The 17,872-nt window shown below is 38.6% G+C and overlaps 1 protein-coding gene across 1 annotated transcript in view; it reads left to right on the plus strand.

Moving 5' to 3' along the window:
• Positions 1-17,872, plus strand: part of TSHR (thyroid stimulating hormone receptor) — a 78,579-nt gene that overhangs the window by 46,815 nt on the left and 13,892 nt on the right. Inside the window, exons 4-8 of the mRNA XM_052782920.1 lie at positions 138-212; positions 1,466-1,540; positions 5,046-5,123; positions 6,125-6,193; positions 15,651-15,728. Coding sequence (XP_052638880.1) covers positions 138-212; positions 1,466-1,540; positions 5,046-5,123; positions 6,125-6,193; positions 15,651-15,728 — 375 coding nt within the window. The remainder of the gene's footprint in view (positions 1-137; positions 213-1,465; positions 1,541-5,045; positions 5,124-6,124; positions 6,194-15,650; positions 15,729-17,872) is intronic.

Here is a 17,872-nt window from a genome sequence, read left to right on the forward strand (position 1 = left end):
GAGCTACTGCTGGCCAGTACAAAAGCTAATTGCAGGAATTAGGTCCCTGAAATTTCATTTTAACATTGCTGATTTCTGTTATGATAAATAATTAAATATTAATGATCAATGTGGTAATGTTCCTCCCTTTTTTACAGTGAAATTCGAAATCTTAGAAACTTGGATTACATAGATCCAGATGCCTTTAAGAATCTCCCACTTTTGAAATACCTGTAAGTATTTAGCACCTGTAACAAGTTGGTACTTAAGCCTCACAGATGACTCTTCACACTATAGCAGTTTTGTTTCTTGGCACTTCATTTTGGAACTGTTTGCAATGTTTTCCCCTGTTGCTTTTTTTTACTGACAGAAAGCCAGCTAGGGTAGGGGTTGGAACTTTGACTACTTTTGCAAGAAAGGAAAACACGTTCACAAATTCATCAGTAATTTTGCCATTCTTCTTATCCATTAAATGTCTGGAATACACTAATCTTTCCTTGGCAAAATTCCACAGCTAGCTTTCTTCTTATGATAAGTGCTGTCTTACTGTATTTTTGTAGGAAATAGTGAGAAGGGACATAACAGAAATATACACATCTTTTATATTTACTAGATATTTACACAGGGTTTTAAAGCATACCTGCCAGCTAAATGTGACAAGCCCATCTATAGACACCTGATTTCATATGACCTCTATGGCAGAAAGAAATCCTGAAGAATTCTCTGCATTCCCATGAAGTGTCTAAAGAGCAGCACAGAGTAACCAGACCATGAAATTCTAAAATTACAGCATAGGAAAGAGAGATGAGAAAGAGAATAACTTCTGTGATTTTGAGTAATGTTTGGAAGACTCTAGAAAGGACTGTGTGTATGTGTGTGGTGAGGGTAGCGGCAAAGAGGAAAGATGTTTCCAGATTTTTCCTATAGATCTGAAAGCAATAAAAAGTAAGTAGTCAAACCAACTTCATTTCAGGAGAATAGTTTTAAAAATTGAGAACTATATTTTGTTAAGTTATTCCCACTCTACAGGAGTTCAGAAATAAGGGGCATTAACTGTATTCACATTTGAAGACAGTTTCCCATTTTAGAGCTATTTGAACAGCTCTTAGCCTCAATGAAAGATAGAGGATTTGGGGGTCCAGACTATTATCTGAAGCAGCCTTAATCTCTCAAGTGAATCCAGAATTATAATTTTTCTTCTCCCTACCCACCTCACAGGCTACTTCCCTCTGCAGATCTCCTTAGCTGTCTTATTATTTTGTGTTCCCATTTTTTAGATTCTATAATTTATAATAAATATGGTATTTTGATTTTTTTTTTAATTGTTCTTGCATCCTTATATTTTGGACAGTTGATTATAAATTAATTGATTGACAATAGAGAGGAGGAAATAACTGTCCTGCACTGCTGAATGCTTTAAATACATTTTTTGTTGTTGTTCAGTGATCCAGTACACGTAATTCTTCCTGTTTCTTGTCTCTTTCAGTGGTATTTTTAATACTGGACTCAAAGCATTTCCAGACCTCACCAAAATCTACTCATCTGATGTGAACTTTTTACTGTAAGTATCTGTCCTCACAGCTGATTAGAATACTGCTATCCTCAGATCCCAAGAAAACCTATAGCAAAGGCTTCCATTTTGGAGAAAAAAAATCAAATTAAGTCTGACAAAGCACTTTTCCTTAACCTGTATTTCAGTCATCATTAGTACCAAATCTGGAAAATGCCAGGTCACCTAGCACTATACATTTGACCTGGATGAGAGACATGGACACAAAAGAGCATTTCTCTTGAATCAGCCAAAGCACATGATGCACAACTTCTACAGGCCTTTTGCTTTTATTTTGTTTTTGTAACGGCTGTGCAATACCTGAATTAGTCTGAAGTCAGAATAGTGTGACACACAGGACCCGATCTGACATACAGCCTGCTAACATGAAATCATCCTATCCACATTCTTCTAACAAATTTGTGCTGGCATGGTGAGCTAACATTGCACATTTTCTGATGCTACTCTTCATTGAGCTCCTATATTGTTGAATCATAACCTCCATTGGCTGTCTGCCGCCTTTCTTCCGACCCCACCCTGAGCGCATAAGACTCAAGAGCAGGAGAACTGGACAATCTTAAGAGCAATTGTTAATCATCACACCTTTAAAAAGCTCAGTGTTGGCTGAGCTCATGTTTTTAGGAAGATTTTGGTGAAGACTTATTTTATCCAAAATGTTGCTTCATACAATTAATGTTTTAATAAAGAAAACAGAAAAGGAGCTTAGAAGGCAAATTGCAAAAGCTGAGAAAGAAAGTAGAGCTTTTAAGTCACTAGACCAGGAGCGCCTTGGTTTCATGACAGCCTTAGTAGTGAGGTCAGCTTAGGCTGGCACTGCATGTCTTTAAGAAAGAGGACTACCCATCTCCCTTCTGTCACTCACACTTTTTTCAGAGTAGCTGAATGAGATGCATGCTCTTTAAGATTGACAGCATAGGCTTCTATGAACACGCACTTTGCCTAAATGCCCTTAACCAGCCTTACTTGTAGAGTCACATTTCAAGTACAAGTCTATAATCCCACTGAAGGACCAAAGCACCAGAACTGACAATTGCCTACTTTTAAGCTAGACTTCCTAGGTGGAGCCATCTCTCATTAACTAAAGTCCTCAGCTGGAAAGAATTTTCCTATTAGCAAGCTTTGCTAATTTAGTTAGGTTTGCTCAAATAAGGCACTCTGACATAACACTAAGACCTTCTTCCTTTTGCATGCCTTAAAACCCATTTACTTTAACTGATTTAAAGATACCCCCTCCCTGTCTTTTTTTTTAATATGGCTTGAAGCAAACTGCAGAACAATTTCTTGGTGAAAGAGAAAGGGAACACAAATGGGGGGAGGGGAGTCTCCCACTATTATCCTTAAAGTATTTCAGAAACAAAGAGTTCTGCTGTAAAAAAAAAAAAAGCAGGTGTTTCTTGGTATTCAGAAAGCAAAGATGACATCCATCTTTGTGCCCTAACCTGCAATTTAAGTTCAAATTCTGGGTTGTAATCAAGCCAAGGAGGAAGACCAGCTCAGATGAAGACTTGCAGGCTGACACAAGGTAAAACTATCTTGTTTGCTACTTAGTCCTAGAGAGGAGTTAACAATCTTATATTGTAGCAGTGTTCAGCTAGAAGAACCTGACTGCTGAATGGGCTAGGTAAAAGGCTATTAAAAATAAGAAGTATTATGGTAGAAGGTGACTTGCAAAGTCATGATTGATGGTCTACCCCAGGCATTGTTTCAGTGCTGCTAAGAGCTGTTCTTAGTTAAGAATGGTCAGTCCCCACTGCATTCATGGTCTGCCATTGGCAAGACAAACCTCAGAGCAATGTAGAAATGTTGGTTGTTTTGCTAAAGAGTCAAGACTTGTAGTGAGCTATGAGATCTTCCCTCCCAAGGATCTTCTGAGTCTAGAGGTAAGCCTTATGCTAACTCACGCTCCAAAACCTGGAGCTGCTATGTTTGCCTCTGCGATTGAAACCTGAGTCAGCCAGAGCTCTGAGTGGGATACACCTACATTTGAAGAGCTATTAGGGAGTTCCTCAAAGACCAAAAGGGCTTTAGCTTAGATTAAGCTCTACTAGATTGTAAATTAAACACTACCCTTACTGAGTAGAGAGAACCAATAATTAAATAGACTAGATGAAACAGAAGTTGTTTATACAACCATCTGTGTCCTTGCTTCCAACCAAATCAGTGACTTTCTAAGTGGCAGATAGCAAAACATTATTTTACTTCTACCTTGAAAATTTTTTATAAAGATCACTAAAAAAAAATAAACATGGGTCTTATTTGCTAAAGACTTCTTAAAGAGTAGACCTGCACTTTCAAGGGAGGTATTTCTAAACATTGCTATTCAATGAAAGATAGCCTTTTTGTTTCTTTCATCAAGAAAAAAAAAATCTGCTGTTGAAAAATAATAGGTTTCTAAATGATGAATACAGTATAGCTGGGGAAAAAGCATTCATTGTATCACTATTGGTCTTTGAGGTCAAGCAACTTACAAGTAAACATTTGTTTAGAAAAGTGAACCAATCTGAAAAATGTCAAATGACTTGTAGTGGAAACCACCTATCGGTGAAAACTACTCAGAATGAAAATGGTTGTAGTACAGTTCAGTGTTAGCACATATACATGCACATATATAGCACAGAAAAGGAATGAAATTGTTCCTGTCACATGGGCAGCTATTAGGACTTCTCGGCCCATGGGCGTTATGGTCTTGCCTTACTAGACCACATCTAATCCACAAGCTGAAGAAAAGAAAAATTTGCAGAATATTTTGGTTTCCAGACTCTAATACGATTCAGGAAAAAGCAGAAAAAGGACAATCAGACACTTTGCTCTGCCCTTTGTTTCTACCAGCTTTTTACTCTCTCGTCTCTCCAGTTTAGTCATAGCAAATCTCTTTAGTTTTTCTTTGTCCCTTTTGTCACAACAGAGTTTTGGTCTGAAGATACATAGTATTTATTAAGACTGCAGAGTGGGAGAAAGAAGTATTTAAGAAATGACAGATAGTGAAACACTGCTTTGGACAAGAGTTCAGAATAATCATTAGGTTAGATCATATAATAAGTTATTTCACTTGTGCTAGATGCAGTTCTGTAAAGTGAAATGCCTCTGTCCTGAATAACGTATTACCTAATGTCTTATCTGAGCTTAGCTAGAGAGCAGGATCTCAGCTCTAAAGTCACTTGGGCTGGCTCAGTTGACACTGCAGCATTATTTACTTTGCTAATTCTCTGGCTTATGAGACAAGGGACCTGTCTGTGCTGTTAACCACTATAATCACACAGGCTGGCACACCTCATCCAGACTATAAAACCCATCTACTTCACAACTCACTTCCTGGATGCTAGAGCATGCTGGATTCTTAATCATCCCACATGTATCTTCTGGCCTTAGATATAACTAAACAAGTTATTCTACACTTCTGTTTATTATCAAGGCAGAGAACAACGAATAATAAAACTGTTCTGGAGAAGCTCCGTTGGGCAGATGTTTGATTGTGATGTTTTGTCTCCTTTTTCAGCGAAATCGCAGATAATCCTTTCATGACTTCCGTGCCTGCAAATGCTTTCCATGGGCTTTGTAATGAATCTCTAACTCTGTAAGTTCTTTCAGTTTAAGTCACAAGGCAATTGCCTCTCTCAAGATATGGTAAAATGTTTAAAAAAAAAAAAAAAATCCCTGTCCCACTCTCTAGTAGTTTGTAACAGAGAAACACCATAGACAGGTAGTATCCATAATCTAGTTTGCATAAATCCTTTACTTTGACAGTGATTTGAATCAGCCCTGCTGCTTTTCTTTAAACTGGCTTGACCAAAGTGGTTTTGCTTTTGTATGACTCTAATGCCAGTGCATGGTTATACTGGAGAAAATCAAAGGGAAAAGTTTGCAGAGTTCTCCTTCTGTAAAGCTACAGTATGGTTAGAACTGCGTCTAACTTTTTTGCAACCTAAGTGGCATATACCATGAAAACTAATGGGTGACAAATGTCAGAAGACTTATATTTGAAGGAAAATTGTTAAAAAAAGTTCAGTTATGCAAGTCATACACAATATGAGCCACAAGAAAGGGCTGAGGGGAGTGAAAATGACTGTAATGAGTTATGACCTCAACTAGGGGGAAGAGCACTAGAATGCAAAAGAATGAATTCTAAAGAAATTTTTTAAAAAATCCTTTTGCTCTAAGTGAGCAAAAGAATGAATTCTTGAAACTTGGGCAGGCCTGACAGTAAAATCTTACCTGTTTTGCTAGGTATTAATTCCTTTAGCCTTCCTTAATCAGTGCTAGCAGAATTTTGTTTCCTTGTTTTTAGTTTGAGGGTGGGAAAGTTATAGCAAAGTGTTTTAGTCTAGTTCTGTCTTTGCTGTAAAAAGAAGTAAAAGATGGCACACCTGCTACATGGTATTCTTGATTCAGCTACACTCAAGAATGCTGCTGGGCATTTGTTTGACCTTGCACTATAATTGCTGCTGCTTCAAGAGATTAAAATTAACCCATCCATAAATGTGCTGTTGCCAAGAAAAATGATACATAAGATGTTAGGTATTCAGGTATTGAAGCAACCCAAAATACACTTTTTTTTTTTTTTTTTTTTACTTGCAGCAAACTCTACAATAATGGTTTTACCAGCATCCAAGGCCATGCTTTTAATGGGACAAATCTGGATGCTATGTAAGTAGCAGATCATTCTCTTCTTTCAGAAAAAAATTATATAATAAATACTCTATGCTTGTTGGAGGCTCTCAAATACATATCTTATTCTAATTATTTTTAAGGAGCAAAGAGAGGGTATTAATTTCAGCCAGCGATAAAAATATTGGCACTTAATGTCTTTTGCAGTATGCTTTCATTTGGCATGTATATTTATAGCTCAGAAATAAAATCATGGCAGGTAATTCCAGTGTGAGTTTTGTTCTGGTTTAAAGCTACAATAAAATTTCTTCTGATCAGTAACATTTCTAAGACAATTTGGAAGATAATTATGCTGTTTTACTTACAAGACAGTTTATTTTATTAAGTGTAGCAATGATAATGGTAGCAGCCCTTTCACAGAAAACTCTAATCTGCAACAAAGAGAGTGGTGTAAGTTGTTGGAAGCAATTCAGAGGAACCAGTCACTTGCATTGGAAATGGGAGATGGGCATCTCAAAAGTGTGAAGCAACCATTTCAGCTTTGCCTTCACCTTCTTATAGTTTCTGGAAAACTAATACTTAGTGACTGAATATCCTTTTTACACCATACCCCAAATCATCTGCCTCAATCATTAACACAGAACAAATCTCAATTCCAGAGGCTCCATTCACTTTGGCAGAGCTTACTCTGGTCCTACAGAGGCTTGACTGGAGAGTCTGGCTGGCAGTCTCATGAGTAAAGAGATTACTTCATCGTGAGCTCTTAAATTAACCAGAGAGGTATGAGGATAGATATGATTATTTTCAGTACTTTATTTTAAATTGGGCTTGAATTCTATAAGAATTCTATAAGAGCATCCTTCACGTGGTCTTAATCTTTCCAAACTGCCTTTTTTTTTCCTTAATAGCTAGCTAGACTTCTTAAATTTTGAAAGGTTTGAGTTAAACTAAAGACTTGGGATAGGTCTTATTTTACTCACATTAGTTCAGTTACTTTGAACTTTCATACGAGAAAGGAAGTTTTTCATGATGACATAGTGTTTGTACTAGTGCCCACAGAAATTGCAATATGTAAAATATGGCAAAATGAATCCAGTGTCTTGACTGAATCCCTCTAAGCTGTATATGCAATACTTAAAACCTTTCTAAGCCTTAGCCAATATATGAACTGTGTTGGCTCTTCCATTTCTTACATTTTGATGAAACACAGGTTGGAGATGATTTTGTAGGAATTTTTCTTTTTGCTTCTCTGATAGTGTGCAAGTGCTATTGCTTCTGGCCTCTTTGGAATTTTTCCTTATTATTAAAGAATCAAGTGAAAATGTAGTTTTAGAAGATCTAAAGTCCTAAACATCTGCTTTATTGGACTGGGTGGAAGTAGAGAAGCAGGAAACGCATACTAGGTTCTGCAGATACTGCTTGCTTACTTTCAGAAAAAGTTTGTAATTAGTATTCTTTAAGGGTATTTCAGTATTCTTTAAGGTGTTGAGGGTAGAGGGCCTTACAGAGAGATCCGGATAGACTTGAGAGCTGGGCAATCACCAACCGTATGAAATTTAACAAGAGCAAGTGCCGGATTCTCCACCTGGGGTGGAGTAATCCTGCTTATACATATGAACTGGGGGACGAGAGGCTGGAGGGCAGCCCCACGGAAAGAGATGTGAGGGTTTGGGCTGATATCAAGTTGAATATGAGTCAACAGTGTGCCCTGGCAGCCAAAAGGGCCAACTGTGTCCTGGGGTGCATCCAGCACAGCATAGCTCGCCGGTCAAGGGAGGTGATTGTCCCACCCTGCACTGCACTGGCGCAGCCCCACCTGAAGTACTGTGGGCAGTTTTGGGGGCCTCAGTATAAGAAGGACATCAAACTGTTAGAGTGTGTCCAGAGGAGGGAGACCAAGATGGTGAAAGGCTTCAAGGGCAAGACTTAGGAAGAGCAGCTGAGGTCGCTTGGTTTGTTCAGTTTGGAGAAGAGAAGGCCGAAGGGTGACCTCATGGCAGACTACGACTTCCTCGGTAGAGGGAGAGCTGCTGATCTCCTCTCTCTGGTGACCAGTGACAGGGAACAAGGAAATGGAATGAAGTTGCATCTGGGGAAGTTCAGACTGGACATTAGAAAAAGGTTCTTCACTGAGAGGGTGGTCGGTCACTGGAACAGGCTCCCCAGGGAAGTGGTCATGGCACCAAGCCTGTCAGGGTTCAAGGAGCATCTGGATGATGCTCTCAGTCATATGATTTAGTTTTAGGTAAAACTAAAGGAGCAGGAAGTTGGACCTGATGATCCTTATGGGTCCCTTCTAACCTGAGATACTCTATGATTCTAAGCGAATCTTTCCAGGGCCTGGCTCTGATGCACTAGTTAAGCAAATTTAAAAAAAAAAAAAAAAACAACACAAAAGAACTAAAACCGGGCTTACTTTCAGGGCTTTATCTACCAGCAGTAAAAATGGTTTATTACAACAAACAGTTTTCTTCTAATTAAATCGTATGACATTTACTTGGAGCAAAGCACTGCTCCAGATTTACAAGGCAAACTAAGGAGCTGAACATCAATGATAAAGCCTTTATCTGTTTGATAAACTACACTGAAATTTCTAAACTAATTTTCTGAAGTAGTTTGGTTACCCTATGCCAAGATAAGGTATAATTTTGCTAAGTGCAAGCTTGGAGATTTGTTGCTTCTAGCAGCAGCATTAAGTTAATGCAAAGGGCAAATATTTCATTGTCTGTATTCTGACATTTCTAATTTGAACTCCTGTTTATCTGCCACTGTATAGCAAAGAAAGTACCTGTCTTCCTCAGGATCTGATCCAAGGTCCTTTGGACTTGATGAAACTAGGAGCAAAAAGAAAGTAAGAGGAAAAGAGTGAGGGAAAGAAATGTTAATGGGTTTTGATTGATGACCTCAAGGAGGAAAACAAGTAAAAAAGGAAAACAATCAAAAACAATAATTAATTTTTGACAAATCATTCAAAGACTCCATGTTCCATCCATAAATCAGAAGACATTTTGGGAATCTCTGAGGCTACCTTCTACCATGCAGTGTGCCTTTCTACCACTCTTGCAGTATTAAAAGACCTATATAATTCAAAGACATCAAAACAATCAATGCAGATATAGGTGTGGAACCATGCATAAATGGTTTCCATTATCATACTGAATAACAGCACTACTTAATAAATCTTCTCATCCAACAAGGATCTGTGTTTTACAGCAAACCACAGTATTGCTGTATATGTTTTACAAAGGCAGGGAAGTAAAGAACCAGGAATGAAGGGCCGAATGACACTTCTACTGAATAGCATTCACCTGAAACTTGAATCCCTCGTTCTAACACATCGTTAAGGTCCATGAACTGCATCATTCCTGCAGACTTCTGCAAAGTGGTGCTCCTGCACCAGTGTTTATTTCTGTAAGGTAAGTGGTGAGGAAAGAAAATCTTCTAAAACATATTTCCAGTGAATGGCAAATATATTTGTGATGAGCTTTTACAGAGCTGTCTAAATTACTGAAACGGAAAGTGCGCAATCTCAAAATCTAATTACAAAAATAAACTCCAAGAGAATATATTTACTTTGGTATACCCTCTCAGGGTTCACTTACAATGCTTGGCTTAGCTCAGAGTCAAGATAAACAATGGTGTAGAAAAAACATATGATGAATCCTTAATACTGCTCATTTACCAATGTATCTCTTTTGCCTGTTCTCCCTTTCTTTAACCTGCATTTCATAGTCCAACAGGATGCACGGATAGATTACCATTACATGTCCAGAGCCCATTTAATACTATAGTGGCGATACTTAAATGTGTGGCAACATGTTATTTTTCTCCGTGTTTGTTAAGCTCTGCTGCCTTATTTTAAAATCAGAAGCTGAAAGAAGGCAATCAGATACTATAAGGAATACACAATTCCATAAACCAGTGAGGTATTCCAACTAGGAACTTCAGTAACTTTACTTGGTTTTTAACTAAGTGATCCTTTGGAAGAAAATTTTGCTAAGCCTCCCTTTTTCCCTAATCTGGCTGTTCATTCTTACTCCATCACTCCCTGTGCTGCTAAAATTGGTTGTGGGACTGCAGTAAAACCTTATCAGTGAAATAATCCAGTTTAAGAAAAAAACACTGAGAAAGGTGTGTCCAGCTACAATATGGGAGATGGTATGAATGACCTTGGACTATGGAGTAAGAGAAATAGAAATCCTTTAACACTGAAAAAAGAAAGGTATGTGGAACTATATGTTAGTTAGTTGAAGTAGCTGGTCAACATTTTTCATTCATATCCTTCACCCCCAGAAGAAAATACTCTTTTGGTAAAAGTAAAATATTTTGTAACAGTATCTTCAGACTTTTCAGTATTTTTCATCTCAGTTGAAGATTTTGAATAATCAGGATTTTGTTTTTCTTTTGCCATCTCATGCTTTTCATGTTTGCTCTGTATCTCCAAAATGGTGTCCCTAAAGAGCTCCCAGAATGCCCTCAATAATTTAACTGTCATACTTTTGTTTATTTTTAAGGAAGTTTTCTCATATATATATATATTTCTCCTTTTTGGATACTATAGCTGTGGTGTACTCTTTGGCTTTTTGGGTCCTACAGAGTTGCTGAATATCGTACCTGGTGGTTGCTCTTATAAAACAGACTTTAGACTGTAACATTTTCAAACAGAGCATGTGTGCCACTTACTTAAGTTGAAATCAAAAGTTGCTTTTCCTCATGTGGACTCTCTAACCTGTTGCTTTATGAAGCATGCATTCGTAATGTCTGAGTATCTCTGTCATGCCCTGTCATGACATTGTCCTGTTTTACATAGCAGTTGAAATGCCCTATTGCTGTTTCATGTCCTCGGAAGATCCTGCTCAGCACACTGCAGTCATGTTGTTTTCTAGTAAGGCTGAGACTTAATGCAGTATTTTTCCCACTTACCCCTGGTTCTTGAGTCCATAGAGACTCTGTGTTAGTCACTGGCATAGTTAGCTTACTGATCTGATTTGATTAAAAGAAGAAAAAGAAAAAACGAAAAGCCGCCTTCTACTTACAGCACTATGAAACCATGAGCATATCCTACTCCAGATTCAGCATTTACTACTCCAGCTTTCCTGCATACTTGGCACTGTGGTATTCATGTCTATGTGATTGCCTTCCACCAACTTTCCAAAATGACTATTAGTCTGGTGTCCCACTGAGGATAGATATTCCATTTTCCCCATGTGATTTCCAAGACTTCCAACATTTGTTTAGACACATGGGTACCACTGTTGTGGTTTTTCTTTTCTGCAGTGTATTTAAATGACATTCTATACCATTTAGCTATCAGTAACAACAGGATTAAAGGCACTCTTAGAAGGAGCTATACTGGCTATACAGCAACTTTCTTTGTCAAATTAATATTTACCAAAGTCTTATTCTTTCCATTTACCAGAGATACCTGTCAAAATAAAAGGGCTTAAACAACTGAAATCAATTAGCATCAGGAAATTGTACATTCTGATGGGCCTGACTCATGTATGTGAAAACTGGCAGCTAACACTGCAGCCCTTCCTTGGTAACACATGGTTATGAACTTCCCGAAAGTCTCTAGCTAGCTGTTTCTATTTGTAAGTTTGAAGATTTTTATTGCGTATGTAAACTATTATATTTCAGGTTTATCACTCACTATGGTGTTCAAATATCAGGGGAAAATATTTCAAAATTTGACAAGCAATTATCTGGTTGTATAATGTCTAGTTACTAAAGCAGACAGGTTTTATTAGGTCAGGTAGGTTTTTGTGTCCTTCAAAACTACAACCTAGATGTTGATTGAAATCTTGGATTAATTCTTAGCTCTTGCTCTGGTTTTAATAATTTTTGTATTAGATTTGCAGACAAAATCATGAGGAAATTTGCAAATTGAAGCAAAAGCTCACAAAAAAAGGGACTAGGTTGTTGTTTACAGAATATTAAAGTCAGTTCTCAGAAAACACAAATGTCAGGTGATACTAGAATGCCATAGATTTCTAAAGAATGAAAGCTTATTTCAAACAACAATAGCTGAGAAGATGAAGCTATTTTCCTCTGTAAGAAACAAGGCTTTAGGCATGGGTAATGTCCAATGAATGACATGCCAGAAGCGTTCCTCTGGCTTGGCTCCCTAAGACTTTGTGTTGTGTAACCCAGCCGAAGTGCATTTACTTCTCATTTCTCACCATGGTGATCAATATAAGCTTGTATCCAGTGAATGTTATGGAAAATTTGCCAATGACTTCAACCAGGACAGGATTAGAATCTTTACTTGATTTTTCCATACCAAGAAACAATTGCTCTGACTTCATTATTTTTACAGCTAAACGCCAGTTCATCTCTCTGAATTTGAAAGACTCTTCTGGCACAAAGATAAAATAGTGGTCTTCTGCACTTTTCTGAGTCAATTCAATTATCTCCACAGCCACCATCTCAAATGGTGTTTTTGTTACAGGACTTACAATTAGGAAAGGTTTGACCTTTGTATCTTTGCCACTAACTGGCACAATGGGCATGACTCCCAGCAACTTCATGGACACCCTCTGAAATCTGTTATGACAAGATTTCTATTGTATTTTTTGCCTTCCTAGCTACATCAAAAGCTAGCTTTAAAATGTTTATAGTAGTTACAGTACCAAACATCCCTCTCTGCTTGAGGTATTACTGCCTGCATCAGTAGTATCAAATTCTTTCTCCTTTTATTTCCTTTAATTTCTTTAATAAGTCTGGTCTGGGCATCTTATCCTTTCTCTGCCAACTGCACTCTGAAACTTTAGGAAATTCCTCTAAATTCTGAGCAATGTCACCTGGCTTCACTTGGGCAATATTGTTGGTTTTTCTCCTATTTCTCTCTTTTGCTGCTGATCTTATCATTGGGCATTTCTCTGGTTTTATCTACCCTGTGAAACATGACCTCCATAAGGCTGTCTGCAAAGTTTCTGTCCTTTAGTTGGACTGAGGACTGCATCGTCTCCTCTTGAGCAATGCTTTACGGTCATCATCTGCAGTCATCTTCTTTTTTTCTTCATTCTTGCACTACAAGGCCTCCACCGGTCCCGTATGCTTGTTGGTGAAATGTCAAGCAATCCTGACGCTTGTAGTTGTTGGGCCTGGGTCACGCACTGTTGTCATGTCACTATGAGTTCCTCTTCCTGCTTCTGCTGGACCTGAGCTACCTATAATATTGCAGTCTGTGGACTGTGTTGTTGCTCATAGACTGCAGCCTCATGCTTTAATCTGTGATTTGCTACTGAGGCCATTAGACTTTACCTTTTCCACTGTACAGAAAATTGATAAAATTTATAACTGGGATAGTCACAGGTGCTACAAGTTTCTTCTGCCTGGGCACCATGGTCCTTCAGGGCCTTTATAGCATTGATCATTTTGCCATTATTTCAACAAGGGGAACATACATTCCCCTTGACAACTTTCCTTGGCAATTTTCTGTGTTGTCCTCGTTAATGGGTTGCATTGCATTTCTGCCCTGAAGTGCAGTCCTGCAGCTGTACTATCCCCTTTGCTGCCTTGGTTCAAACCTCTCTCAGAGTTTCTTTCTCATCATACGTCAACAAAATGCTTGGACTGTTTTGTCTCCTTGCTTATATAGTGCCCCTCAGCCAAGAGAGCTAGATGCTCCTCCATCCTCCTCCAGGGACTACTATATTTGGTAAATGATTCTTAGTCTCATGACAAGATTTCAACTTCCATCTAAATTAAGTTAAAAAGCATGACTAGGTTTGATGCCTGCAAGCTGCTTCTCTTGTAAACATTGTGACAGAAGTTGATTGAACTAAGTAAAAACACCACCTAGGGTTTAATTGCTGGCTTAGGGAAAGAATTACCACAGTAGTATTCACGTGTACATATATACACGCGTATATATGTAAGTATGTATATATCGCAACCTAATCTTCAGTCTCTTTTCATTGCTCAGCTAATTCAGCATGTTCCTGTCTGTGTGTTTAGGAGATCCAGCTCTTTTAACTGCAGTCCTCCCCTCTCCTGGCTAACCAGGAGGAACCACCTGGTCAAGGAAGTTAACATGCCTGTTGTGTTTTGTGAAGTAGTTTTTAGCTGGACAATTGTTCCAAAACCACATTTTTAATCTAACTCTATGTATGTCAAATATACCCAACTAATACACACAAGCTGGCACCGTATGCATAAAAATAACTCTTGGTTTTCCATTTTATCATGTTCTGTGTATATCTGCTCTTCACAGAACGTCATAAAATGTGCTCAGTGCTGTACGTCCACTGTGACTCTGGCAGAAAAGCAGGATGCCCGTTCTGCTACTGCTCCTGCAGGTTTTTTAATTTATGCTTTCTCTTCGTACACCTGCAATTATGGAACTACTGAAGCCAATTATTTCTCCCAAGTCTTGCCACAAAACCCATAAATTCCATTAGGCCATTGAGAACAAAAGTCTTGGACAGAAAGGCCTCTCTAAAGCAATTTGGAACTTGACTGAATTACCTGCAGTAATAATCCATGTATTTGTAAGTTTCTCAAATGACAGTTTCCGACCATGGTAAACAGGAATCCACCTTAAAAAAAAAAATCAAGATTCATTGTAGATCAGTCACTTTTAAATCTAGAAACACAGAACTGAATTGATTGTTCCACTTGGGTTATGTTAATATTTTGAGTGTTCAGTAGTCCTGCATTGCCCATTTTTAATCATGCACCTTTAACTCAACTCTGTAAATGCCCCACTTCTGGAATCCACACTTTCTTATATGTCAGTTTCCAGAGTGATGGGAATTAATTTTGGTCCTTGATTACATCAATCATGTAATGATAGGAGAAATTTGCAGCATTCCATATTTCAGGACAGTGTTGGCTACTCAGGAAATTGTTCACGGTTTTCCCAAGACTTTAGAATTTATTTTTTTTTTAACATAAGTTTTATATTTTTTTTTTCCTTCAGATTTATCCTCCTTCTCCCTCTTTTGCTCTTCTTATAACAAAACTTCATTCTTAACTGTTGACCTGTATATGGGAGCCTCCACTTGACTATGGAGATTTTAAAGCATTTAAAACTTCTATTATCAAAGTCAAAACAAGCAGGGAATTATTTTCATGCTTGTTCATGATGTGTTCCTGTAAGTATAATGTAATTCCCTGTACCTCATTGTGATGAAAGCAAAACAATATATTTCACCTCATCCTCACAGATATTTACCTGAAGATACAGTGTATGTGCATGTGTCTCTGTCTATGACAGAGAGACAAAAAGAATATGGAGCAAAGATAATTTATTTTGCATATTTATTTATTTATTATTTGTTGAGGAATTTAATTTATTTTCAAAATGGCAAACCTGTATTTTGTTCCTTGGGTACACAGAAAATGAAGTAACTGATTATGCTTCAATATGTTGTTGGGATAGGATGGCCCTTATTGCTTTTGTAGATCTGCTTAGGCAAGTAAACTAAAAGATCTTCTTTAACCTATGGATAACTATTTCCGAATCACTGTGTTTTGTTTGTTTCTGCAGCTATCTGCACAAGAACAAATACCTGGAAGTTATCAATGACGATGCATTTCTGGGAGTGCACAGTGGACCAACTCTACTGTAAGTAGGAGAAAATGAAGTAGAGAAAGCTTTAAAAATAATATTATTTTAGGTTGCACTTTCTTTCCAACCATTATTAGCAGCAGAGCAGCAGGGATGGGAATGGCATGTTTACAAAAAGAGTTATCAGCAGCAAAAGCTGTGCTTTAGGGAACTGGTTTAAAAAATACTTGCATCTTACATTAGAAATACTGTTCCTACCAATTTTTCTTCTGAAAGATTCTGTACTACAATCTGTCTTATGACTGTACAACTGTAGTACAACTGTAATACAAACTAAGGACTCTAGTAGCACACATGTAAAGGAAATTGAAACAGAGAAGAAAAAATAATTTTAGACAGTATAAAGTTACTTCTGGTGCTGTCTTTTCTTCTTTCTCATGTAATTTGGCTTCCAGTCTGATTTTATAGTCCTCCCGAGAACACTTCACTCAAATTAGGAATCACAATAGAGAATGAAACAAAAAACTTTAAGAACTTTAAGAAGAATTATATTCCCTGACTCAAATAAGCTAGCATGTAACATAGTGCATAGGACTGATCACGAGGAGAACTGAAGTGCTGAAAGTGGGATTCCCTCCTCCACTGCAAAACCAGATGGTGCCAGCAGTGCTTACTCCATGTAAGAATCAGTTTTACTTTCTGCTCTTCAGGAAAACAACATATTTGTATCAGAATAATGGTGTATTGTTCACAGAAGGAATCCTAGTAACTAGCTATAATAACAAAAAGGTGCAAAGACATTATTTTTCTCCCAGAATCTTTCCAACTCCAGAAAATCAGGCTGGCTGCCAGTGACATAGCAATCTACAGTAGAAGTTGTATTGGTCATAACCACTTTATGCTAAGAAGAGTTGTGTCCTTGCTGTACAAAGCTGCAACAGACCTTTGATGGCAAGGTCATCATCAAATCTCTGGTTCTCTCTGTCCCCTGCATCTCAAGTCAGATGCATTGCAAGGTCTGTGAATGGTAACCTGTTTTCTGCTTCAGTCATCTAAATTACTTTGTCTTGTGGGGTGAAGAGGAAGATCTGGCTGAGGGCCCACCTTTCAGGGACACATCATTCCTCCACATCACTCTCTACCACAGGGTGCACTGGAGTTGTTAGCAGAGTCCTTGGGAACAGGGTCCAAGACCAGTTCTGGGGAGTATCAGGTTTTCCTTTTACCGTCTTGAGGGGAGAGAGAAGCACAGACCATTCATGGAGTCATACTTCTGAAGCAGGTACCTTAAATAATTGGACATTGGAGGGGTAGTCTGTAATAATCAGTCATTCCAACAGCAAATCATGCCAAACCACTTCTGTCACACTGGGGTGACATTTTGTCTGTTTCCTAAAGTCATCGTCACTTTCCCAGTGTCACCTGATGTACCACCAGCTACCCCATTTTGCAGCAGCTCAGAAAGATGGAGCTGGGAAGCACCAACGCAGTCATCCTCACAAGGACATGCAGGCTAGCTCTTCTTCCCCTTCACTCACTGCTTTCACTTCCCTCTGCAAAAAGCTGCTGCAGTGCTACATAGGTCAATAGGGATAACGTTATGTCACAACCTTCTCACCTCAAGTCTGCCTGCCAGCTGGTGGGCCATCCCACCCAGTGCTTCTCTCCAGAGGGTCTGCAAAGGGAGGAAACTAGTCCAGGCCTCTTCATTTGAAGTTGCAAAGTCCTTGGGATGCAGGTGTGTATGAGAAGAATAAGGCAGTTAACACACCCCACTGTGTCCCTCCAGATACTGTCAAGGACTGACATGCCTATTTTTTTTTTCTTCTTATCACTGAATCACCTGAGGGATAAACCTCAGTTGTGCCATGAGTGGCCAGATCCTGAGACAGCAGGGAGAAGGTAGTGTTTTCTGACCAGGTCTTAAAAGTTACACATTCTGGATAAGAAAAGCATGGTCAAGTCCATGGTCTGTCCACCACCAGGAGGAGAACTGGCCATCTAGGCAGAGCAAAAGAGGGTGTTCTGGAAGCAGAAGGCAACAGATCAGGAGGGAAACATGAAAAAGCTCACAAAGGGGCTGTTAAACCACCTGCTCAGGGAGCCTTTGTGGAGGCTGTTGCTCCTCTTCCTCCTTACTAGTTGGATCGCCTTCATTTCCACCACTTCTGCTTTCAGGAGGGCTTAGGCCACCCACCCCT

This window comes from Harpia harpyja, chromosome 3 (assembly GCF_026419915.1).
Source record: "Harpia harpyja isolate bHarHar1 chromosome 3, bHarHar1 primary haplotype, whole genome shotgun sequence".
NCBI lineage: Eukaryota > Metazoa > Chordata > Aves > Accipitriformes > Accipitridae > Harpia > Harpia harpyja.